Source organism: Solanum verrucosum, unplaced genomic scaffold, assembly GCF_900185275.1.
Source record: "Solanum verrucosum unplaced genomic scaffold, falcon-dt-bn FXZP01000108.1, whole genome shotgun sequence".
In the NCBI taxonomy this organism is placed as follows: domain Eukaryota; kingdom Viridiplantae; phylum Streptophyta; class Magnoliopsida; order Solanales; family Solanaceae; genus Solanum; species Solanum verrucosum.
This window is the reverse complement of record NW_026020274.1, coordinates 2,260,757-2,287,226: the sequence shown is the minus strand read 5'-3', so window position 1 is coordinate 2,287,226 and position 26,470 is coordinate 2,260,757. Positions and strand designations below refer to the sequence as shown.

The following is a 26,470-nucleotide window of genomic DNA, read 5'->3' as shown; positions in this document are numbered from 1 at the left end:
GGTGAGTTGGGATGCAAGTGCAAACTTGCCAACCCACTCACGTGTAGGTAAAATATAGTAGTAGTATTCAGAGAGATTTAAAGAATTTCATCCATCAACAAATATAGTAATAGACACCATGTATTTGAGACCACTTCTCTGAATAAGATATTTCCCTAATCAATCGCAAAGATGAGAGGCTTTTTAAAGTTACAACAATAATTAATGACCAATCTGATGCTTATTTATCTCCCTTTCAGAGGAAAAGGGAAGAAAAAACCTAATCAACAGCTTAAGGCGAAAAAATCAATGCGAAATGACAGTACTGCCTCTCTTACCCTCAGAATTGGACTACTCCAAATCAAACTAGAATCTTGAAGTTACAATATCACACAGTTGAAAATGGTACTGCATTATGTTCATGATGGAAAACTGCCATGAGGAAAAGAATCTTCCTGCCCAGAAAGCTTTCACCTTTTTCGGAAGTAAACCTGGTGTCACACTTCAATGACTCCTGCTCTACGTGATAATCCCCAGAAAACAAGGTGGCAGTTTAAGACTATCAATTAACCAATCAAACAATGCTTGGTGGATCACCTTCCCAAGTACATGTGGCTCGGGCCCAGCGTGTCCGAATGCAGTCAACTAAAGGAGCATGCTGAGAAGGTTCTGGTTTTGAAACTTCAGTGATAGAATCCTTACCGGCAGGATCACTTGTACTTGGGCCTGAAGACATGAACTCCTCTGGCGTCCACCTTGGGGGAACTGAAACCCTCAGCTTAGTGAGTCTAGGCCTTTGTACCGGAAAATCATTTCCAGATGAAACCTGGTTTCCGTTCATAACTGATTTTGCAATCCCATTGAAGTGGTAAAGATCAAAGACCTTTTTCCCCATTAATCCACTAGGATCTTTCAGCCCTCCCAAACTCTTGTCCAAGTCCAACAGGACCTGCCAGAATTCACTCCATACAATGTATCCACTGCTGCAGAGGTTTTGAAGCTTGTCAGCTGGAAGATTCACATTAGTATCCCTAAGGACTTGATGAAAACCTTCCACACTAATGAATCCACCACCTCCACTCTGATCTTGAGCATCAAAAGCTCTACGGATCTTTGTTTCCTTACCTTCAAGTTCATTCTCCTCCTGAACTTTTGTATCTAGAGCAAATAAGACTGTGTAATGAGATTCACTGCCAACAACCCATATTGGCCATGTCGGGCATTTCAAATGCATGCCAACTTTACAGAAGTTTAGGGACTCTAGCAAAGTAATAAATCCAACTTCAACTGTTGTAGAGATACCCTTCACAAACATGCCACCACCCAAATCCATCCTCCCGTCAAACACATTGGCAACAGCTTCACCAGAAAGCAACAGGTTCACAATTTCCTGTTCCAGAAAAGACAAAATATAACCACTTACAAAAATTTTAAAAACAATACACCTTGCCTGACTAGTACCTAAATCCACAACTGACACAAAAGAGGAGCATACAATGTATTCACCGAAACATAAGCCTTTTATCATCTCTGGATACCTGTGAAGCATGTCCAAAAGGTGCTGTAACCAAAGGTTGAGAAGGATCATCCCTATCAGCTTGGACAGATTCCTGCACAGAGAAGAACCTGTAAAGGCATGGGCTAGTATGACAAGCTACCAAACCAGAAATGAAGACATTACAATCCCATGAATATACACATCTGATCACCATTGATTTATTCCTGCTGCAAGGATATGATACCATATTGAAGAATTAGCGTAACTAATTAGTCCACATCTACAATGTTAGGAAATAGACCTTAGGCCTAACTCAACTTCAAAAACTAGTTCATGAGGTGAGACTGCCCAAGACCATATAAGGAGACCAATTACCCTATCTACAATCAATGTAGGACTATTCTAATGCTCCCGCACTCCCAAGGCATCTTGATCATGGACAGAATATAACATTGGGGTCCAACATTGGGTAACATAAGAATTGAGATGGGTCTCTGATACCATATAAGAAAATGATCTTAAGGCATACTCAATTGCAAAAGCTAGCTCACACAGTTATTTACTTAATTATGTCTTTAACATACTAGTTTTAGCTTTAAAAGGAAAAGATGAATTAAAATTTATTAATAACATCAACTATGTAGTCCTATCAAGAATCAAAAATGATTTTTCTTTTATTAAAGAGGCAAGACGCTTTATTTTAAAGTAAGGGGGCTTACACTTACTTTAAATAAGCTGCCTTACTTTGGAAGAATTTATGTCATTTTAGGTGTTCTTATGCATGTATTGTTTAGAAACATATTCATATTTCACATTTTATCCGGCTGATAACAACATATAAATTCCTGCTTAAATTATGAGGGATTATAGTACTGTAAAATTTTGTTTAAGCATTTATTCTTAATTATGCAGAAAATCAACTTACATCCCAACACTCATGATCATATTGACTTTTTTAAACAGAACCTCACCACATCTTACAACTCAATGGTCCATTTGTTACCTTTTATATTACCCAAAAATCAATGCAACCTTGAGGCCCCTGGTGTAACACTACATGGTGCATCCTATGTTGATACAAAATCAGGGACAAAGTGTACCTCATAATTATTACTGACCAGCTGAACCTGAACCTCAATAGGAAGCAGCATGCATAAAACTTTGTAAAGGAAACAAGTCAGAATCTGGGAATCAAGAATTTGAAGCAGCATGCATAAAACTTTGTCAAAGGAAATAAGTTAGAATCTGGGAATCAAGAATTTGAAGGTTCGGAGCAAAGCAATCAAAATGAAATGGCTGTGGAAGTGTACCAGTGACAATCAGCCTTTTTAGGGTAAAGTTTATCAAAGCTAAATATGAACAGGAAGACAACTGGATAATTAAGGAGGTTACTACACCTTATGGGGTTAGCCTATGAAGATCCATTAGAGCCCTATGAGGTCCGTTGAAAGCCAATTCCAAGATCAAAGTTTTAGATGGGAAGCAAACTAGCTTTTGGAAGGACAATCAACATGAGGTGGGCAATTTGGAAATTGTCTTTTCAGATATCTTCAATTCAGTCCTTCATCAACGAAGGACTTCAGCAAAAATGTGGGCACCACAATGATGGACGATGGAGCATCATTTTCAAAAGACAAATCAATGACTGGGAATTACAAAGAGTGGCTGATTCATATAGTAGCCTTGAGCAATTTACTGGGCTATAGACAGGTGAAGATGTATTGTGGTGGCAAGGCAACAACAGGGGTTTATTCAAGGTCAATGCAACTTACAGAATGACGAATCATTCCAACCAGCAGATAGACAACTAGCCATGGAAACACATCTGGAAAACTAAAATCCCTCAGCAAGTAGCCTGTTTTATGCGGTACTAGCTAAAGAAGCAGCCCGTAAGCTTACACTAGGCAATCTGATGAGGAGGGCTTCCATTGTGTTCAAGTTGTTTTTTGTGTAAAGAAACAGCAGAGAGAGTGAACCATCTCTTCCAACATTGTAAGTTCACAACACATCTGTGGAGAATTATCTTAAACCTTAAAAGGCATATCCTGGACCGAAGCTCTAAAAAGTATGGAGGATAAGAGGCTTACAAGCAAAGGACAAGAGTAGAAGTATTGTCTCTACCTGCATTTGGTGGACAATTTGGAAGGAGAGAAATTCCAAATGTTTCAAGAATATAGAGAATGGTGTGCAGAAAATCGAGTTGAACTTCATCTTGCTTCTGCGTTTTTGGTGTAATCAAAGATTTACTCAAATGATACTGTTTCTATTATTGATGTTTTATAGAGTATTATAGATAGAAAACAGTAGAATTTTAGAGCTCTCATGTAATTATGGTTTCAGTACTACCCAAGTACTCGGTTACCAGCTTCAAAAAAAAAAAAAAAAAGTAGGCATTTGGCCATAGATTCCAATTTTTCCATTTTATTTGGAATTTATGAAGTTGGAGTTGTGTTTGGTCAAAAATTTAGGAGAGAAGAGTGCACTTTATTTGGAATTTACGAAGATGGAGTTATTTTTCCTTTTTGAAGATGGAGTTGGAAAACAGGTTTGGAGCACTTACCCAAATTTGAAATTCAACTCCAAGTTGGATTGAAAATTTAATAACCAAACACTAATGTTAAAATAAAGAGAATTTATTCCAAGAAAAGTAAATAATTTTCATGGCCAAACGACTAACAAGTTAATCATGCGAAGGGATTTTCAATACAATTATGCAGAAGAAAGTTGTTTTGAAAGACCTACAACCTCTTGGAGTCCATGCAAACTCTGAGGAAATATGGCACAATGGATAAAGATCCATATAAGCGAGACCAATTAGTTGGGTATGCTTCTTTAGGTCCAGTGTCCGCTAGGAGTCTTTAAGTCTTGTTAGAGATTTGTATGCCGATAATGAAGGACACTTCTAGTGCAGAGGACCTAAATTTTTTGCAGACTAACGCGGGTCTAAATGGAGTGACATTAGAAGCAAAGGTTTTCCCCACCACGAATCAATGGGAAATTTGCATTATAAAACATGATTGTCCCGCCAATTTCTCACTGAACCAGCTCACTGGGAAAACGCATGGTAGAAAACAGATTCTCATTTAAACATTGGGAAGCTTCCTAACTATCCATGTGAAAACACTACTATTTTTTCTTCTCACTGGTTCAATCAAAATATATGTGGGAAGTCATGGAACATTTTTCAGTGAGAAATTTTACTGGGAAAATAGTGGTTTTCTTTAGTCATAGACAGTGGCCAAACCCAACTAGCTTCTATTGAGGTATAGTTCTTGTTGTTAGATTGCCAACAGACAGCATAGAGCTGATCAACAATGAGAGCTCTTTGACCATGTCTCCCACCGTACTTAAGTAACAGTGCCAATGTATTCTTTTGATGCAAATCTCGACCGCTATACATTATGTTGGGATTAGTGCCACCGAATCTAATACATTCAGTCTGATTGAAAAATTTATTTCTCAGACTCAAGAAACACAAAACTGAACTAAGTTTTTGGATTGGGGGAGGTAACGGAAAGATGAAAGCAGCAAAACAAATAGCCATGAGACAGAAACGAACTCAAAGCAATATACAGTAACTAATTTTTTAGTTCATCATACTACAAGGTATTCTCATTTTTTGACAAGTACGAGATAATTTTACACTATGAGGCATTTTGATAAGCCCAAGAATTTAATCTTCCGGCTTAAAGATGTGATTTCATGGCAGTTTTTCTGTTAGAGTGGGATCAGTTTATAGTTTAGAATCATCTCCAACTCACCATAATTTACATGCTTAATAATTGTGGAAATTGATGGCGGATATCTATTAACTAAAGATGTGTAAAGGTTACTTGCCTTCCAGTTTAGGACTTTATCCATACTTAGGCATGATAAATAACTTTTGGATGACTTAATTGAGAAATTGATGGTCTTACGTGGTACATGGGGGAAATCCCAGACATGGTCAGGTATTACATGAGCCAACAAATACCAACTTACCATTCTAAGCTAACCTGACCTCAGAATTTGAATCCTTGGAGAAGATTAAAGTCAAATTTCATAAGGAGAAAAAATAATCCGCCTAAAGATAATTTACTAAGCTATTAGCTTCTATCACTTGCCAGTTCTTAGTAAGTCCAGTTCCCACTTCCACTGGTTCAACAAAAAAGGGAGCATTATACATTGGCGCCTTGGATATAACTCCCTCTGTCCCATTTGCTATGAAGTACATTGACTTTCAAGGCTTTAAGAGAAAAGGTTTGAATGAGTTATTATAATTGAATTTATTAGATATATATTAGTAGTTTGAATAAGTTAATGATTTATTATATTTAATTTGATAGATATATGTTAAAATAGTGGTTGAAGATATGAGAAAAGGTATAAAGGATCTCTCAAACCACCTACCCTCCTCATGAACATGCACACAGACAAATGAAAAAATAAAAAGAACTTACCATTCCATGAGAGAGCAAAGCAGATATTAGGAACAGCATTGCTCCCATACGACTTCGGAATACTGGGAGCAATGCTTCAAGCCTTTGAAGAGCATCCTCTGACGAAGTATACATGTTAATGACTAAAACCCTTTGCAAGTTAGCCCCGGACTCAATTGAGAGACCTTCAAGTGCTTTAGAAATGACCTGTATGAAACAGTAACTATTAGAATCAAGCATTAGTCATTCACCAATAAAAAGAGATTTACAAACTGCAAGCACTTTCACGTGCACATGTTCTTGATTAAGCATTGCATCCATAAGGTACAAGTAAAAATCTCTTATCTGAATGGGAAAAAAAAAAAGGAACAGAGGAAAGACGTGTAAAAAAGATTCAGAATATAGTCCCTACCAAAAGGACAAAATTGTGAGTACATGGATCAAAAAGCTTCTTCTTTGGTAGGGACTCAACATGGATTCCTCAACTTTTATGAAATAAGAGTTACAAATTTAGAAATTAGATGAAACTTATTATACATCACAATTTTCTTACTAAATATGTTTAGAAGTAAGTAAATTTTGTCCTAAAATAAAAGTTGTTTGATTCCCGAAACAGTTTTTCATTTTAGGACAGAAAGGAGCAACATGAAAAAATAGATCCTACCAAACACATCTAGTAGCTTACCTCATCACCTGAACGGCCCTGAGGCCCCTCAAGGATAGCATCAAGTGTTCTCAAAGATGCTATCACAACCCTTCTATTGCTTCCACACATAAACAATATCTCGCACATGCCTCTTACCAATGCTCTGTCCGGAATCAATAAAAAAGGAAAAGAAGAAAAGATTTTTCAGGATTTGTCCCAAAATATCAAAATTTTCCCAGCAGCATTGATAAAAGTACACCAGTTAACTCAAGAAGAGATGATTCAGTCAGACAACTGACAATCCGATGACCATAAAAGGAAAACTAACTGCAGTCAGCAGTTGGTCCTAGTGCTAAAGTTTCTCCATTAGAATTTTTCATTTTTAGGGAGGGGTCCAGGGATTACTTTTTTTTTTACACATAAAAGAAAGTACTTACATATAAAAGAATGTGTATAGAATATATATATATATATATATATATGCCTTATTGAGACCTTTTTTCATATTTAACTGCTACAAGGCACATGTAGACATGCACTAGAGATATTACTCACACACATACATATCTCTAGTGCATGTCTGCATGAGTCTCAATAAGGCATAAATTCAGTAATCCACTTTTAAAAACAACAAAATCTGCCCACACAGGAACAAGATTCACAAAGTATCCACCTTGATTTTTTCTCTTCACTTAGAGACGAAAAAATATCAGCTCCAGCAGATTCTTTATTAGCCAATCTTCTCAAACCCACATTGCCAGACAAGCTAGGTGAAACCATATTTAAATCATCCGAGAAAAACAATAGGTGCTTCAGAACAAAAGCCTGCAGAATCATGGCACCGTTGTCAAAAAGAGATGGAACACTATGTGCAACTTGAATTGAGTCCAAACGATGCTAAATTCAAACGGGGAGTATGATGAATTTAGAATCAAGTACCACTGGAAGTACAGTGTGTAATCACATAGAACGCATAAATAAAGTACTAAAGCATAAGTAGCCAAATAATATGCCATCCAGCAGAACAAAATGGCACCTGATTATTTATTGGAAGTGACAGAATATGTCCATGAATGTACAAGAAATTAATGCACACTTGCACTGCAACTTTTCCTAATTAACACTGGCATTTGTGTCCGTACATGTGGCTGTAAAATCATATCAATTTCTAACTTCTACCAAATACTTAAATCTAATATCCAGCGGGGACAACATTCATTCTTGACCACTAGAAGTAGCAGTGAGAATAACATAAAATCAAACCAAGTTCAAAACTATCTTTCCCGTGCAAAAAAAGTTCTCTAATAAGCCAGAGAATGACAACCAGTTCATCTTCATCTATGAAACTAAAATTTATTCCCAAAAAAACAAGAGGGGACCAAAGTTTTACCTGTATTGCTGCTAGCACCCCACAGGGCCCACCCTCATGCTGCACTAAACCCATAGATGTATCTGGATCTGGACTAAACCTGCAAAGTATTTTGTTCAAGCATCAGCAAGTCAGCTCAGATGAATCTATGTATTAATGTCCAACCTAAATAAGCAGAGAATAGATCAAGGAAACCAACAATACAAGTAACAAAATTATATAATTACCAAGCAGTACAAGAATTTCCCCAGCATATATGCAAGGTTTGGAAAGATGCAATGACAGCATCCTCTACATACACACTACACAAGGACATACTATGACAGACTCTGTATTAGGTAGCGCAACATCAACACTTCTAAGAGCCTGTTTGACCAAGCTCCAAAAACTGCCTACTTTTTGAGAAGCACTTTCACCAAAACAGCTTTTCAGAGAAAAACTTTTGGAAAAGAACAGTTTGTGTTCGGTCACTTTGTTTGAGAAGTGCTTTTTCCGGTAAATGACAAGTAGATTTTAATTTATTTATTTTTTGAAACGGATAGATTTTAATTTTTATTTTTGATAATGTAATTGGTAAGTAGATTATGTATGGCCAATCTTTTCAAAAAGTGCTTTTGAGTGTCAAATTTAAAAAAAGGACAAGTATCATGGCATTTTACACTGTTAGAATTGTTTACACAGAATTTATTTTAAATATTTATTAAGAAAGCCTTTGAAATGATACGAAAGACACTGTGGAGACCAAAAGAAAAAAAATTGTACTTAATTAAAAGATATATGCAATAAATTAAGAGAAATAGTTTGGTAAATATAAATTTATGGTAAGAATATTTGTCTCGAAAAAAATAATTTTTTGGTTCTGCTTATGGGGAAAAGCAAAAATTTATAGTTTCTTCCTATGTTGCTCAGACTCTTCAAAAATATCGACGAGTGCGTTTCAAATACTTCAAAAGTAGTGTATTTTTGGAAAACTCAACACAAGTACGGCAACATTTTTGGAGAGTCTGAGCAACATATTTCTTTCCCAATAACAAAAATTATTTCTGCCACTCCTTACAATCACTTTTTTTGTAGGCCAAAACCTCAAATCTAAAATTAAAAAAAAAGTGTTTCCGCCTCCAAGAAGCTTGGCCAAACATGTTCTAAGAGAAGTGAAGTTTAGCATCACTAAATTAGTTTCTATGGTGGCCATGGACACCAAAAGGGCACTGCTTTGAGGGGCAAGGGATTTGGATAAGCATCACTAATGGCACTATTTGGAGGACGAATCGGTCCACTCCTAACAACATTAAAAGGGCATCCTGATGCACTAAGCTCCCGCTATGCACGGAATTCGGGAAGGGCTGAACCACAAGGATCTATTGTACACAGCCTTACCGAGCATTTCTGCCAAAAGACTGTTTTCACGACTCGAATCTATGATCTCCTGGTCACATGGCAACAACTTTACCGGTTACGCCAAGGCTCCCCTTCCAACAACATTGAATACCCAATATCAAAAGGGGTGTGCATGGTCCATTACAGTTCTTGCCTAAAACTGAAACCCAAGCCAACCTTGAGCCTTTGGCTATAGTTTTGTTTGATGTGGTTGACAGTTGACCACTTCACAAAGGTCTTTTAAACAAAACAAGCAAGTTGTGTATCTTATTTTAATTGGGAAGTATAAATTTAAAAAGACAAAATGAGCAAATCTTGTGGTTTTCAAAACTTGAACAAATTTATTTTTACTTTTATATTGAAAAGTACATATCTAGTACTAGGAAATGGATTCCTAAATTGGTGCCTTATATGTCACAACTCAAACCCAAACAGACCTCACAAATTTGTCCCTTTGGCTATCATCGAGCACAAAAGCATGTGTGTAATGTGAATTTGTGTTTTATCTTGTTATAGCACTTCACTTTTCTCTCCCTTTTTTATGTGAGCTAAGGTTGAAGTCGGTCAATCCTTTTGTTCGACTCACCCTCATCAACCCGCGCTTCGTCATGGGCGTGAATACACCAGCCTTATAGCCCCAACATATTGTTGAGGTTTAACCCACCATTGTACTGCAACGGTCTGACCCTAACACCATATTTGTCAGTCTAAGCTCATAGCACGTATTGTCCACTTTGGTCCAATAGACCCCACAAATTTGTCACTTAGCTACGCTATCATCAAGCCAAAATGCGCAAATCATATGAAATTGTACTTGTCATGTGCACCCCATCTTCAAAAGCTTGCCCACCTAGAAGCATTACGGTCTTTCTCTTCAAAACCCAAATGTCCACCCTTCGAGATAGATGTCACATAGTGGTATCAAAGCTAGTACCTCAAAAGAGTTGGGGACCATATAAGGGTGAGTTCAAAATTCAAACATTGCAACATTTTTTGGGTTAAAGCCCAAGGAGACAAAACCGTAAAACCCAAAAATCTTGATGTGGCTCAAAGTAGGCAATACCTTGATAGTTGAGTCTGGGTCGTTCCAAGTGGCATAGAGACAATACCTTCCTTGGTTGGATGGGAAAAATCCCAACGACTATGTTGAGTCCCTAAAGGAACAAGTGTAACAACCCATGCACCATTGTGAGGAACTTGAGAGGGAGTTTGTTATTAAACTTACCTTAAGCAAATGCCAACATCTTAGTAGGACGGAAAAATTAGTGGTCATGTAAGGGTGAATTCAAGATTCAAATGTTGAGGCCTCTTTTGCGATAGATCCCAAGGTGACAAAATTGTTAAACCCAAAAGGCATGAGGTGGCTTAGAGGAAGCCAAACCAAAGTGGCATTAGAATCAGTTCCTTCCCAAGTAAATCTCAACAAGGACGCAGAGTCCCTAAGCAACTAAGTGTAACAACCCACGCGTCATTGGTGATGAACTCGAGAGGAAGCTCGCTATTAAACTTGAGCATATACCAATATCAGAGTGGAAGGGGAAAATTAGTTGTCATATTCAAATGTTGAGGCCTCTATTATGTTAGATCCCAAAGTGACAAAATCGTTAAACTGGAAAGGGACCAAAGCGGATAATTCCTTAGCGTACGTTATATCTCTGTCAAATGTAACATTATCCATATTACAAATCTTACTAGAACTACTCATTACTATTAATTCCGAATTTTTGTGTTCTTTCTTATTTTCAACGATATGCTTATTTTGTTTATGTTTTATACAAGTGTCTGAGCACCTAACAGGCTTAAGATTTTGAAAAGAAAATAAAAACATTGCATAGCCCATAACAGCTATTTGTAAGACTATCTACACGAAACCAAGGATATTCAAACAACACTAAATATACGGAAAAAAAACAAGTCCTCAAGAAGAACAAGTAAAAATCCAATTGCCAATAGCAAAAGACCAAATGCAATTTTCAAAAGAACAAACCACCTCAAGAATTATATCACACCATAAAAGGAGAAAAAGAAAAATCAAAACTAAGCTGAATTCATTATTTCAATTATCACTACCGCATCATCCTAACTCCACTAACATAATTTTAAAGGGGGGAAGCATCAATATTACCATACCTTATGCCCTGATTAGTCCACTGACCAAGAATATCTCTGGTAACTTCACAACCAAAGATCATTGAAAACAACTCATTAGCCTCTGCCAATGACAGCTCTTCCCCCGAGTTCACATTTTTCTCCTTACCCTTCACCAAGTTCACATTTTTCTCCTCACCCTTCACCAAGTTCACGTTTTTACCTTCACCCGTCACCAAATTCACACTCTTACCCTTACATTCCACCACTCTACTGCCAGACCCACCACTCTTCTCCACCACCACATTCTTGGGCAACGCCAACATCCGCTTTTCAGCAGCAGCAGCCATCAATTCCCTCTGACGTCTCCGGTTTTTCACCTCAGGCGACTCCCCTTCCTCCCCACCACCGCCACCAGATACCTCCTCTCCCGGTTTACTCCTCTTAGGCTCTGGCGACTCCTTCTGCATACTCATCCTTAACGCCATTTTCAACTCCTCATCTTCTTGATCCGCCATTTGTATATTAAAAGAACCCCAGAAGATTCTTTCACAGACCCAGATCCAGGAATTTCAAGAATTCCACAAAACAACAATAAAAATCGAATCTTTGAGCAAAAGCTAAGGTTTTCTTGAAATTCTAACTTAGGGTTTTCAACTCCAGTTACAGATGTACAATACAGAGAATTCCAAAAGATCAGTATGGAATGTTCATACATAAATACATGAATATATGTACAAAGAGTAGATTAAATCAATTTGATTCATATATAATGAGAGAATCGAAAGCTAATAAAAGCTGGATTTTATTTAATTATACTAGATAATAATTTACATTAACACGAGGCTACAGATTTGGTCTCCTGATAGGACAGGTAAAAGGAAGGTTATACGACGACGTCTGATGAAGAGTTTGTAATATAAGAAGAGGTGCTGAATAGGTTGTAAAAAATATCATCAACACACTCTTGGCTTCTTTCTTTTTTAATCGTGATATCTGGCCCAGCTTTCGTGAATCTTGTTGTTTTATTTGTGATTTTTCTCATATTAGCTCACATTATACAAGTATTAAATCTCAACAACATGTATAATCATATCTAACGATGAATTTGATGGACGTCTAGACATAAAAATTATGAATTTTGAAAGAAAAAAATAGTTGAAAATAGTATGTTTTAAAAATAAAAGTACAAATTATAGTTATTTTGATTTTTTTTGTGTATAATTTAGAGAGTGACAATTATAAATAACTTTTTGAAAAAATTTTAAAATTTCAAAAAGTTATAACAATTTTATGTCAAAACGGTTTTTAAAAATATTAATTTTTCATAATAATATTTTTACTTTAAAAACAAGTAAAAATAAATTGTATGAAATAGGGAAAAATGTATGACATAGCAAACTATTAATTCAAAATAAATGTTATAGCCATAATTTATTTTAATTGTAATTCGCAGCAAACATCCCATTTTTTTGCCATCTGATTTGGTATACAATTAGTCATTTTCGGTATACAATTAGGCATTTTATACATTTCGGTATAAAATTTATAAAATGCGTTTGTGTTTATATAAACCGAGAGAAAAAGTGTATATACAAATACAAATACATATATTTTCATCTTATACATTTATAATTATAATAATACAGATCTTATTATACAAATTACAATGTATAAATGAATTTATATAAAACTGAACAATTTGTATAAAACTGAATGTTTGTAGCGAATTATACAAATCAAAAGCTCCATAGCAAACAGAAAATTTGTTATGGAGCGCAATTATGTAAACTATAACTATAACATACAAATATGATTTTTATGTTTTTTATATGTGAAAGTTGCTCGAAAAATATTCAGGATCAAAGAGATACTTAATTAGTAACATGAGGAAATATATTTGAAAATATTGTTTATTTTTATAAAGAAATATTTACAAAAGTCATCATTGTTATAACGGGAATTAGGCAAATAACATGTAAAGAGAATTGTCACAAATGACATAATATAAAGATTCATGCAATATGAGAAAATATATACACAGAGAAATATCATTCTTTTTATTTGTTTTTTTTTTTTTAAAAAAAAAGTTATACTTGAAACTTTCGATCATAAGTGCACCTATTTGGAATCAATCTTTAACGATTTGCATCCAAAATTTGATCGAAATCGATTTCAAGACAGTAATTTGTCAAGGCGTAATATTTATAGTAATTTAATTATTATTTTTAATTTCAATTCAATAACTTTTTCAACATATTCGTCATCTTTTTATAACATAATTTATTCACAATTGCATTAATAACTCATAACGAATTTTCAAATCCAAAATGAGGTAGAAAACAATTACTCGTTCCTCAAAAACATGAATTTGAGATAAAATAATCACCGGCAAAACAAGGTGGTATTTGAAGATCAAGACTCAAGTAAAAATTTGAAGAAAAATTAAATACGGACATATTAGATAAGATCTCGTATTCCTTTTCGCTTTATACTTCTTCAAATCGATGTAATAACGATAGTTGCAGATTGAAGCCTTGACAAGTTTCACTTGACCTCCATCATCTTATTATTCCATTTCAATTACACGTGACAAAATCTTCTATATATATTGACGGTTCAAAATCAAGACTTGCCCACGTGATAAGGGCTAGAATGATCATATATATTTCTACATGATTTTAAAAAAAATTAAAAGTAAAAAATATAAATTTAAAACTAATCTTTTTCACTTCCCTTAGATGAAGAGTATATGTGATCTCTTTTTGTAACAGTAGGGGTATATGGGAACCATTTATATAACGACAAAGATACATATAAGTCACTTTCATAACGATAAGTATATAACTTTAAATGAAAAAGTTAAACAGTATATTAGACCCTTTTCCATGAGAAACATATATATATATCTACACCATTTATTAACGATAAATAGTATTCCCTCTGTTTCATAAAGAATGACATAGTTTCCTTTTTAGTATGTTTAAAAAATAATGATCATTTTCCTTTTTGACAACACTTTAACTTCAATTTTTCACGTGACATGTTTAAGGCCACAAAATTACAGAATATTTTGGTACATTTGACATAACTTTAATCTAAAACCACAAGATTAAAAAGTCTTATTTTTTTTCTTAAACTCCGTTCAAAGTTAAATCTTTTTGAAACAGATGGAATACATATTTGCTCTAAATGAAGCTATATTCTATCCTTATTTCCCCCTAATTTCGCTAAACCCGCCAAAAACATATACTACCATTATGTGAGTAATTTTTTCATTCCCCAAAAATAATACTACTCGATAGAGCTGAAAAATTCGCTAAAAAATACCTTGTTCATCGCTGAAACCTTGGATCAACGTGTGTATTTGAACAAAAATCCCTTCGCTCAACACTCATAGCTGGTGTGAATTTGTTCAGAGCCCTAAAATCACTGTGTTCAGAGTCCTAATTGTTGTTCTTAACTGTATTCAGAGCCCTAAAATCGCTGGTATGAGTTTGTTCTAGGTTATCTTTTCTAATTTTGATTTATTTTTCATGTTCTTCACCATTTAACTGTAAGTAAAGTCACTTGGATAGATTCTTTCCCGTTGATAGTGTCATGGTGTGTGTGGAGATGTTGACCTGAGATCTTTCCTTGGATTATTTTGGAGGCCGGGTATAGTCTTATGATTTCTTCTGACAATATATGATTGGCTTATCCATATATTAATTAGAGACAATTTTGAGGAAGAACAAAGTGTTTATTGGAGTATATTGCAGGTACTAAACTTAAGCAATGCTTCAACATGTGTCTTAAAGGAAGCTGAAGTCATCATTCACTTAGGAATCACCTGTGTAGTTGGTGTATAACATCAACTGTATCTTCCATTAGAATCCCAAATCGGCAACATATGTCCTTTAGACTATGCTAGAAATGGCCTAACACTAAAAAGTAGGTGGAATACTAAGCTGGTTGTATATTTAAGTTTAATTTACACATGCATGGTGACTGAGATGTGTGCTGAATCTGTGTTAGTTATAGTCCACGTACGAAGATTATTATTGGTGATGCATGAAGTTTTAAAAGAAGTTTATCATAAACTCAATGGACAAGAAATTGAAGAACACCTCATAGATGTATGGAAGACAATTTCAGCCTGCATTTTTTTGGTAATTTGGAACGAAATAAACCTAATGTTTTTGTCCATACACAACTTGTTTGTGGAGAATCATCCTAAACCTTAAGGGTATAGCATGGACAATGCCAGGCAAGATATCAGATGCTCTTAGCAGCTGGGAGGGAACATGTTCACATGCTAAGGATAGGAGTAGATGGAGAATTGTCTCAGCTTGTATTTGGTGGACAACTTGGAAGGAGAAGAGTTCTAGATGTTTTGAGAGCTTAGAGAATGATGTGCAGAAGATCAAGTTGAACTTCATCTTACTGCTATGTTTTTGGTGTAATCAGATTTACTCTAATGGTATTGTGTCTATCATAGATGTTCTAGATTCTTTATAGCTAGAGAGGGAAGACACTAGAGCTCTATTGTAAATATGGTTTCAGTACTACCCAAGTACTGTTTTGATCCCTGATATGATACAAAGTTACTCATTTAAAAAAAAAAAAACTGAAAATTCAGTCCTGGAATTCAAATACAAATGTTTGTGATTGATGGATGTCTGAACCAACACTAAAGATGTATATAATATAAGTTTTCTATATCCTCCTACTTCTACTCGGATCCTCTTTGTATCCAATAACACTAAGTACTTCTTTATGATTAATAAAATGTCGTATTTACCGATAAAAAGAACTCTTTAGAACAGATAGAAAACCAAGTCATCAACGTTGGGTCCGTGCTGAACACAAGCTATTACCTATCTAGTATGGAAATATATGCCATTTAATATGTGGCGTTTAACACAAATACTGAGTCTAGGACGAAGCTATTGGGTTTTGCGGAGTCCATAAGAGAAACTGTAAGTCTGCCACCGGTGACTACTGTGTAAGATGTTTCGTGCACATTGAATTATGGGTATCCTGCATTGATTTTTCATTCCTTTAAACTAAGAACTATGTACTTCTTTCTTGTTTGTTAGTGAGAACGTTCGAGTTGTTCAAATTGCTCAAAATTTAGGTGCTCAACTATGTTGTACTTAACTATCCACAGTTGAAAAGCATAGTGAAGGCCAAAATGAGCCTTGATTTTATTCATCATTCATGTTCTCACTCCTAGCTCTTTGTTCAAGTTTAAACACACTTTCTTTTGTGGTACTGGAAATTCGATTTCACTTGTTTGTTGAATAGGACTGTATCTTTAGTCTGCTTCGTATTGTAATTTTCAATTTAACCTCAACCGTTTAATTTAGTCGATTAAAATCCTCTTAGCACCTTTAGTTTGTTAAAAGCACTATGTTTCTTTTTCCTTTCATTTCAATTCATTGTGTCTATCAAAGGAATCTAATTATTAGACATTGGGGTGATCTTGAATTTGCTGAAAGTATCAAAGTTTTCCTTCCTTTTTGGCTTTAAGTTATTGGCTCTTTTGCTTGAGAGGAAAAGTTTCATTAACTTGTAGTAACCAGTTAGAATTGAATACTGCAGAAGCAAGAGATAGATATTTGTGACTTTGTGGTTAAACTAGCTAACTTGTAGGGGAGAAATTTGGGATAGAGAGAATCCCTAATTTATGGTTTAGGAAAAATTATTTAGTAATTGAATGATATAGACCTGACCAGAGAGGAATGGATATAGAAGATTTCATAGTCAACCTATAACTAGTATGGGATTGAGCCAGAGTTGAGTGAGAGTTTGTTCTAGGAGAAATCTCCAGTTTATCATAATTTGTGTATCTAAATTTATATGCAAACAGGAACAGAAAGTGGAGGATTTGAGGCTATGAGAAAGGAAGATTCATTTGGGACTGGTTAAGAGGAGCTGAGGGTGCAACAGTGAGAGGGATTTCGGTTGTGGCAAGGGTTGAGAAGAAAAGAAGAATGATCTTATTAATACAAGGATTAATAATTGCTTTTTCCTACAGGAGTTTCTCTTAGCTCGTTTCCATTGCTCTAACAGTAAATGAGACTTTATATGTAGTACCAAATCCTATTTGCATGATGCATAGTTATATGGCTGCTGTACTCTTAGTCTGTGTATGGTTGTTAAATGTTAAAAATGTTTAATTTTTATATGTTCCTCTTCCCTTATTGCAGTTTACATGTTTACAAATAGCCAAAGGCAAGAAGAGCGCACCGGAAAATATGGGACTCCAAGGGTGAAGTACCTTCAGGTTAATCCTGCAACTCACTATATTGATTACCTGACGCTATGAGAGAAAGAACACTGGAACTGCAAAACTTTATGTTGATACTAAGTAAAAATTGTGCATAACAATTCCTTTATTAGCATAGATCTTGTTTTCTTGTTTGCCCAATCAGCTCTTTGATTCTTGTTCAGGAATTGGTGACTCAGTTTCAGAATGCTTCTGCTGAAGGTATGCTTAGAGATTTATTCAACTGATTTGCGTTGTATCTACCCAACTTGGATTGCTGAAATGAGACAAAATGTACTATCAGAATATCATATGGACCTTGTTTAGTCAAGTGCAATATTTTCATTAGGGAGTTCATATGTGTTTTCTAGCTTACAATAATGTTTATATTAACATAAGAACAAGGTAGCATTAATACTGTCAAGTCACTAGGAAGCTGTGTTCATATTTGTAAGTTACGGTGATTTATTGTGGGTTTTGAGTTTTCAAGCAAGATGTCTAGTAACAAAGCAACTGTTACTCTGACCAACAGATATCTGTTCGCTATAGCAATATGACTTACATTTATCCCCTAAAAAAATTATAGGAATAACTGTGTAATTACTAAGATGTCTGTCCTATCATTATCCGCTGTCTTTCCTCCATGAGAAAGCACTGCTCAGCGAGACAATGTTGTCATGCCAATAGCAGCCTGAGAAGAAGATTGGTATATAATGGGAGTTTGCTTTCTTGGGCCAACATCTCGGTTGAAGAAGCAGTAATTCATCTTTGCATAGATGAAGAATGGGCTACTTCATCACAGATTGAAGACTTTAATACCAAGAAAGATCCTTCGGAAACATAAAATTTTACTACCTCAGAAACTATACTAGCGGCCTACCCAATTTTTTGTTGAAAGTTTCGCTATCAATGATTGGACCAACAGAGCAATCAGTAATGCTAACTAATAGAGTCTGTTAGTCTTAAACTTTTGTGGCTGTTAAGTGGAAAGTTAATTTCACGCTTGTCAAGATTATAGCATATATGGTAGCCAATTGATTAACTACAATCTGCTTTTTTCACTTCTTTTTTTGGCATCTATATGGTTTGATTCATTCTTGTTATTACAGAGACAAAAGAGAAGATTGTTGCTAATTTGGCGAACTTTGCATATGATCCTTTCAACTTTACCTTTTTGCGCCAGGTCAAGAATCTTCTGATGAGTAGTTTAATTTTGTTATTCAATCATCTTTTTCTCTTCTGGTTGCCTCAACATGTCTTGTAATATTAAACAGCTTAATGCTATAGAACTTTTTCTCGACTGTTTAACTGAGCCTAGTGAGAAGCTTGTGGAATTTGGGATTGGAGGAATCTGCAATGCTTGTGCTGGTAAAGATCAAAGCTTTTGGAATTTATGTTGATTCCATGATTTGGAACTTGTTTTTGTTGGCTCTGCTTCGAATCACAGTAGACTTCCTGTGATCTTCTCCAAAAAGTTAACTCAATAAGCGTTTGTGCTTGCAGATCCAGCTAATGCTGCTCTTGTCACTCAAAATGATGGTATCCCTCTCGTCATCCAGTGTTTGTCAAGTCCTGTTAGGAACACGGTAACGACATAAACAAACATTTTGTGGTCTTCTTGGTTATTGAGTGCTTGCTGTTCACTTGTTAAAATTGCACATATACGTAGTGAGAAACTCAACTGTTGAGTACCATTGATCCGTCAATCTTGTCGATAACTTTGATAAGAATATTTTAGGCATCAGACATGTCACCTCTATTGAACTTGGTCTTTTTTTTTTTTAAAAAAAAAAAAATGTTTGGCATCATACGAACTTCTGTTACTTTAGGCTGTATCCAGAATAAAATGTTGTTTCCTCATTCTGGAATTAGCTTTTTTGCACACGAAGACTTTCAAAATTTACTAATTGTGTTCCGTCAGTCTCAAACTGGCTTACACTTTGGTGGTCAATTTTACTTCTCAAGGTAAGCAATTACAGAATATGAATGTCGCTCTCCTCATATTTATCCGAACAATAAAAAATGATACCTGTTTGAATATGCATATAGATCACACAGGGGGGGCGGGATCTAGGGAGCTAAATCTAAATTATATTAGTAGATGTTGAAATCCGTTGGGCTTCATTATGTGTTTTTACATATTTGTTTCTGAACCACCCCCACCCCGGTGAAAAACATTGCTCTTCCACGGGCTCAATGTATATGGGTGTATGTGCATGGATTTGACACAAATGAACTTCAAACTGGGCAGGTGAATTATGCTCTAGGAGCATTGTATTATCTATGCAATGCATCAAACAAGGAAGAGATCTTAAAGCCTGAAGTAATTGATGCAATCAAAAGTTATGCAGCTGCAGGTGGAGTTAGTACAAGCTTCAGTAATTTGGCTCAGGCTTTCTTAGATCAACATGTTCCTCAGCTTAATTAAAATGGAGGAAACCAAAGATTATGTTGTAAAATCATACTGTATTTTCTATCCTATTTGAGTGTGCCGATGGTCTATCGGAAACAATTTATTACTCCTATCCAATTCATTATATTTTCAAAAGTTATGAAGTCCAGGAAATATGTGACGTGGGTAAAGAAGACCCATGCCAAGCCAGTGGGATATAGAAACAAAACATGTAATAAAGAGAACAAATAATGAGTTTCGAAAAGAACAGAAGTTAGCATAAGGACGAGAATCACATTATCTTAGTGCCAACCACTAATCCTATGTATCATTCTCCTCTTTCCACGTGTCATCCTACACTTCCTTTGCCGTCAGATTAGATAGCCCGGTTAGTACCTACACTGTATATCAAAAAATACGTAACAATCATCCAAACATATCATCGATTAAAGGATATTTATCTCGATATGCTTTCGCCGTCCATTGTTACGAGTTTGGATGAATTTGATATACGCCCACTCAGATATCAATATATATATTTTATAAAAAGAAACAAAATTGAATACTAGTAATATCTATGTAGAGATATTTATTTTTTCAATAATCCTGTAAGATAACTCACTGAAATATCATTATATGTGACGTGGATAATGAAGAGCTAGGCAGCCAGTGAGAGATAGAAACAAATTAAGCAGAGACGAAAAACAAATCAGTTAACAGAAGTCAGAATTGGATCACGCTTTATCTTAGTGCCAACCACTGATCCCATGCATCACTCTCCTCTTTCCACGTGGCATCCTCTGACGTCAGATCAGATTCCTCTTCTTTTTTTTTTCTGTATATATATATATGAGCATTTTAGTAGTACTGCGTGCCCAATCTCTTACATAAAAATCGAAGCACGATGGATCACGCGGCGGATGCACACCGGACGGATTTGATGACGATAACAAGGTTTGTGTTGAATGAGCAGACGAAGCACCCTGAATCCCGTGGAGACTTCAGTATTTTGCTCAGTCACATTGTTCTTGGCTGCAAGTTCGTATGCACTGCTGTTAACAAGGTTTTTCCTTTTTTTTTTTTTTTTGGATATCAACTTCTCTGTTTTGATTGTTTGTTTTCATTTAATTTGTGTGTGGTTATTGAAGAGGGTGACGCTTTAATTTTGCATGTTTCTCTATCCAATTGATTGTACAAAGGTGGCGTCTACTAGTAACCCAACCACGTTGTGAATATATCTTAGATTCAAATTTATACTATATCATTTCTTCTCAGTAAGCTAGTTCAGTAAAAAATGAGTGGAAAAATCATGTTCTATAGCATAGCTTATTCAATGATCACAGCTAAGTGCTTGTGGTTCAATATTTCCCACTAATTCGCTGTGGGGAAAACCTATGTAAAAATAGTGATTTGAGGCGTGGGCAAACTGACTTAGATATAAGGATTATAAAAAAACATGGCAGTTTTTGTTTTTCTTTTATTATACGAGTCAGGGTCTCAGGTTAAGAAACAAGGGGTATGCGTTAAGGGAGTCTTATCATTAAAAAAATGTGTTTTAATATGATATGACATGCCAACCACTGCATTTGTGGTGCCTCTTACTTATCTGAGTGAAAAAAAAGAAGCTATAGTTGGATGATTTTGTTGATAAAAGAACATAGAAGTGATTTTGGTTGTAGTTTACCATCAGAGGAATTAACTCGATTAGTTTTGGTAATCATTCATTCATGTCTACCTGATTTTTCAGGTGAATGTATTTGACCAGAACAGCTATATTTACATACATCATGTTGACTCCAATAACACATTAATCACAAAAATGAGAAATCTAACAAGTTTTTTTTTAGAAATATGCATCAGATTTATTTGCCTTATAGCAGCCAAAATTTAGTGGAGGAATATCAATTTTTCCTCCTCTCTTCTATCTGCTGTATTATTTTCAGCGATGCAGATTAATGAAATTGTAGTGCAAGAAAAGAAACTGCAGGTACTGATGGATAGAGCTCAGTAGTTGTTTCTAACTAATTTTTCGTTATTACAAATGTACAAGGCAGAGGAAGCTTCCGTAGAATGAATCCGTTTTTGTGTAACATGTATTATACCTTGTTATGTTTTTCCGTTTACTCCTGTATTGATATATTTACAAGTCGATACATCTTTCCAGGCAGGTTTAGCCAAACTTCTAGGACTTGCTGGTGAGACTAATGTGCAGGCAAGTTCATGAAGACACTACTCTTATAATATTAAAGCTTCCAATCCGTTTCAACTTTGGAATTACTCTGGTTTTGATTTCTAATTGTAGGGAGAAGATCAAAAGAAACTTGATGTACTCTCAAATGAAGTGTTTATCAAGGCTTTGGTTAGCAGTGGCCGAACAGTAAGACTCGAGACACTCATTTTATTAGTACACATTGTGAAAATAAATGGTGATTTTAATCTAAAAGATGTCAAATTATGTAGTGCATTCTTGTCTCTGAAGAAGATGAAGAAGCCACATTTGTGGAGCCAGCTAACCGTGGAAAGTGAGTGCCATTGTTCGATCTCTCTAGTTTGACATTTATCATTATGTTTTAAGAACTAATTACTAATCCATTGATGCAATTTTAATGACAGATACTGTGTAGTTTTTGATCCTCTGGATGGATCATCGAACATCGATTGTGGTGTTTCTATTGGAACGGTATGATTCTAAATATTTATGTTGTTGTTACTTGGCTATCCACCACTATATCCTTTTTCATGTCACAATGAATAATATGTCTCATTATATAGATCTTTGGAATTTACATGATCAAAGACGGTCATGAACCAACACTAGATGATGTCTTGCAACCTGGGATGAACATGTTAGCTGCTGGTTACTGCATGTATGGAAGTTCTTGTACGGTATGTAGCTCACGTTTAAGTTTAATATACTCTGAGTATTTTAATTCTTTAAAGACAATGATGAGTTGGAAATACAAGTAATAAGATTTTCCGATCTCCGTTGTTTGCAGCTAGTTTTGAGCACTGGATCTGGAGTTAATGGTTTTACCCTTGATCCCTCTCTTGGCGAGTTCATCCTAACTCATCCTGACATCAAGGTAACGCCATTCCTTAGCTCCTTGTATCGCCTTAGCACATAGAACTTGTTGTTGACTAATAATCTTGATCATTACTTCATTACTCAAGATTGTCGTAGAACTTAAAGTTGATAATCTTGATGGAAAATGTTCTAATCAATTTTTAGAAAATGCTATCAAGATAATCTTTTATTAATCTTAAGTGTGTTTTATATGGTCTACTGGCTTCTCTCGGGTTGTAGACTTGAATGGCGTTTGGACCACACATAATCAACTTTCAGTTCTGTTAATTAGTAACACATACTGCCTAACATACGATTGGCTTAGCATATCTGGGCCCTATTTCCTTTTATGATTTCTGGTTAACATGGTTTTCGTTTTGCTTTTACGTGCAGATTCCTAAGAAAGGGAAGATTTATTCAGTGAATGAAGGAAATGCCAAGAACTGGGACGGTCCAACATCCAAGTACGCTTATTGGAAAGCAATAGCTAATAAGTTTGTTTCCCATGTTCATATCCTATTATTCTTTTAATTTCAGATATGTGCAGAGCTGCAAGTATCCCGCTGATGGTTCTTCACCAAAATCTTTGAGATATATTGGAAGGTAATTAAAAACTTCATAGATGCTTAGATTGCACAGTTTGTGTTGTTACCATGTCTTGTATGATCCAATTCACCAACCTGCAATCTGAACCATATAATCATGACGGAATTTCTGTTACTTGACATACTAGGCAGTAATGTCAGCATCATGAAAAAATTTGAGATGTGCTGTAAAGTTGAAACTCTCTATATATGTAAAAAATGGTTGAAGATGAGCTCTGTTGAGTTTGGATCTACGTTTATTACGTTTTTGGGCATAGAACAGTACGGAATATCAAGCTCCCTGTTCTTCCTTCTTCAAAGAGATAAAGTCAGGCTTCCATTATCTATACTTTTTAACTTGATATGTATTTATCGCTGGTCATTTCCAACTGATAGCTACAATTTTAGGAATCATTACTTGACGATCTTAGAACTCTTTTAAGCCAACTGTGGTTGAAATATTCAAATGTTAAAAGGTTCACATTACATCCGCAGACGGGGTTAAATGAAGATTTTTTGTTGGATTTCTTATTAAACGAATCCTCTATTTGACCGTTCGTGCAAAGAGTTCAGTGGATTCTTGTAAAGCAGATTGGGACTGATGTTGCTTCAATTTTAGTTTGTTTGTTCTTTTCTTGTGATTTCCCTATGTCTTTGGAATTGTTAACTTTGTATGTAATAGCTTTTGTTTCCATGGACATATTGTTAATCAACTTAGTCAAACCTGAGCTCAAATTTGCAGTATGGTTGCTGATGTTCATCGTACATTACTCTATGGAGGCATCTTCTTGTACCCCGGTGATAAGAAAAGCCCCAACGGGAAGCTGAGGTACGTTATGCACATTTTCGGAGTCACTGAAGAATTTCCTTTGCAATAACTCACAGAAACCTTTGCTAATGAAATATATGAAATAGGGTTCTCTATGAAGTATTTCCCATGTCATTTCTGATGGAACAAGCAGGAGGCCAAGCATTTACTGGGAAGCAACGGGTACAATTTCTGAGAATTCTGTCTGTTAGTCACAGTATAATAATACAAGAAGCTAACGTTTTGTTTTATTATTTGAACATGACACTCGTAGTAATGTTATTATGCAGGCACTTGACTTAGTTCCAGAGAAGATACACGAACGCTCTCCTATATTTCTTGGTAGTTATGATGACGTTGAGGAGATCAAAAAGCTCTACGCTGCTGAAGAGCAAAACTGATAGATGTATCTATACCATGTAATCACTTCACTACTCTTGCTGGTGCAGATATCAAATTTCTCAAATTACAGCAAGTTGTTACTGTTTATGTTGCACAATAGCTGCTGTGACGCGATAATACGTTCACATTACTGGTTGTTCTAACTTTTTGTCTTGAAGTATCTATTTCTCATCAACAATAAAATGTTGAATAGAGAAGTTCTGGCTTATTATTGTTATCAAAGTTCTTTTGTAATGTCATCCATTTAGAATCAAGCTAATTTTTTCTGCAAGATGATTTCTACTTCTCATATCATTGTTTTCTTTCATAGGTTGTTGACTAACAAGTAACATTTATAGTATTTTTTCATAATTTTTAAATGAAATTTGTTACTACGATAGAATTACAAGAGTCAATCAATTTTTTTAATATATTTAAATTTTTTTTTAAGTTGTTAATTGTTATAATTTATAATACTTTATATGTATTTTTAAAATCTATAACTGAATATATTAAGCTGTTAATTATTATAATTTATAATACTTAATATCTAAACATACATATTAAAACGAAAAGTAAGACGAATAAATTAGTAAAACAAAACTAATATCAAAGTGGGCCCATACCCTTGGCTACAAGCACATAGCTCAAACAGATATGCCATCTAGAAGAAGTTGTGTGCTTGTAACCCTAAGAGAATTAGGTATTTCTTATATAATCGATTTTAAGTGAGTTGGATAAATTATGAGTCGAATTTAGGGCTGGAGTCGGATAAATTATGAGTCGAATTTAGGGTGGGTTAGGTCTATTAATTTTAATTTTTAAATTATTTTTCTTAAAAATTTAGAATTGTCACGATCATTAAATAGGTGTCGAAAATTATATTTTTTTAGCTAAAATAATCATGAATGCTTATTAGACATCGTTGGATGACCATATAAGCTTATTACACGAAAATGTCTTTTTTATCCTTTTTTCTGAAGCATAAATGTAGAAAAAAAAATAGTATGTGCACTTGAACAGGAATGCCAATAATATTGTTCAATCATACATGTTGCACTAAAATATGTAAGGCTTAGGGATTCTGTTTATTTATTATTAAAAAAAACAAAAAAAAAACTAAGGTGTTTTTGGCTATAGATTTTTTAAGTATTTTTTATTTTTTAAATTAAATTAAAATAAAAAATTAAATTGTATTTTATTTTATGATGCTAGTGAAAAATAGAAACAACAAAAACAAGTGGAAAAATATGGATAAGCATAAAATAATGATAATATGTGACGTGAATCAAATAAAGTGCATCAAAGAATGAAGAAATATTAACAGTTAAAATTTAACTATTGTATTTATAAATAAATTATGTCATTGACTCATTGGTTTACATTAGTTTTAAGCTAAAGGAGGTCTAGGTTCAAGACTATTTAATCATATTATTTTAGTATGAGTATATATTTTGCCAAAAAAAGCTTTGCTTGAGGATTAAACCCGCGATCCAAAATACTAAAACCAAACTGTAAACCAATGCACCTTTATACTTCTACTGTCAGAAAGTATCATTTTATTATACATAATTATATATAGTATTGATATACATAATAAAATTTTCGACACA

The 26,470-nt window shown here is 34.8% G+C and overlaps 3 protein-coding genes across 4 annotated transcripts in view; 2 read left to right on the top strand and 1 right to left on the bottom strand.

Annotated features, from left to right (window-relative positions):
• Positions 1 to 25,092, top strand: part of LOC125833971 (fructose-1,6-bisphosphatase, cytosolic) — a 312,269-nt gene extending 287,177 nt beyond the window's left edge. Inside the window, exons 2-13 of the mRNA XM_049513145.1 lie at positions 20,918 to 21,083; positions 22,185 to 22,232; positions 22,323 to 22,397; positions 22,481 to 22,542; positions 22,634 to 22,700; positions 22,793 to 22,906; positions 23,017 to 23,103; positions 23,478 to 23,548; positions 23,622 to 23,687; positions 24,411 to 24,497; positions 24,584 to 24,659; positions 24,767 to 25,092. Coding sequence (XP_049369102.1) covers positions 20,925 to 21,083; positions 22,185 to 22,232; positions 22,323 to 22,397; positions 22,481 to 22,542; positions 22,634 to 22,700; positions 22,793 to 22,906; positions 23,017 to 23,103; positions 23,478 to 23,548; positions 23,622 to 23,687; positions 24,411 to 24,497; positions 24,584 to 24,659; positions 24,767 to 24,877 — 1,023 coding nt within the window. The 5' untranslated portion in view covers positions 20,918 to 20,924 and the 3' untranslated portion in view covers positions 24,878 to 25,092. The remainder of the gene's footprint in view (positions 1 to 20,917; positions 21,084 to 22,184; positions 22,233 to 22,322; positions 22,398 to 22,480; positions 22,543 to 22,633; positions 22,701 to 22,792; positions 22,907 to 23,016; positions 23,104 to 23,477; positions 23,549 to 23,621; positions 23,688 to 24,410; positions 24,498 to 24,583; positions 24,660 to 24,766) is intronic.
• On the bottom strand, positions 108 to 12,200 carry LOC125833944 (uncharacterized). The gene is made up of 7 exons (XM_049513108.1): positions 11,418 to 12,200; positions 7,932 to 8,010; positions 7,215 to 7,366; positions 6,581 to 6,704; positions 5,917 to 6,102; positions 1,518 to 1,589; positions 108 to 1,369 (listed from the first exon to the last, which is right to left on the bottom strand). The coding sequence occupies exons 1-7, from the start codon at positions 11,891 to 11,893 to the stop codon at positions 554 to 556; spliced, it is 1,905 nt and encodes a 634-aa protein (XP_049369065.1). The 5' UTR covers positions 11,894 to 12,200; the 3' UTR covers positions 108 to 553.
• LOC125833984 (uncharacterized) lies at positions 14,639 to 20,300 on the top strand. Of its 2 annotated transcripts, none has more exons than XM_049513159.1 (7): positions 14,639 to 14,864; positions 17,570 to 17,646; positions 17,814 to 17,850; positions 18,738 to 18,811; positions 18,903 to 18,996; positions 19,132 to 19,214; positions 19,880 to 20,300. In XM_049513159.1, exons 2-7 carry the CDS (start codon positions 17,575 to 17,577, stop codon positions 20,054 to 20,056), a joined length of 537 nt encoding a protein of 178 aa, XP_049369116.1. In that variant the 5' UTR covers positions 14,639 to 14,864; positions 17,570 to 17,574; the 3' UTR covers positions 20,057 to 20,300. The 2 variants fall into 2 exon arrangements, with proteins under 2 accessions (XP_049369116.1, XP_049369117.1); XM_049513160.1 differs by having other exon boundaries at positions 14,691 to 14,734; positions 19,880 to 20,086.
• Positions 25,093 to 26,470: the final 1,378 nt, after the last annotated feature.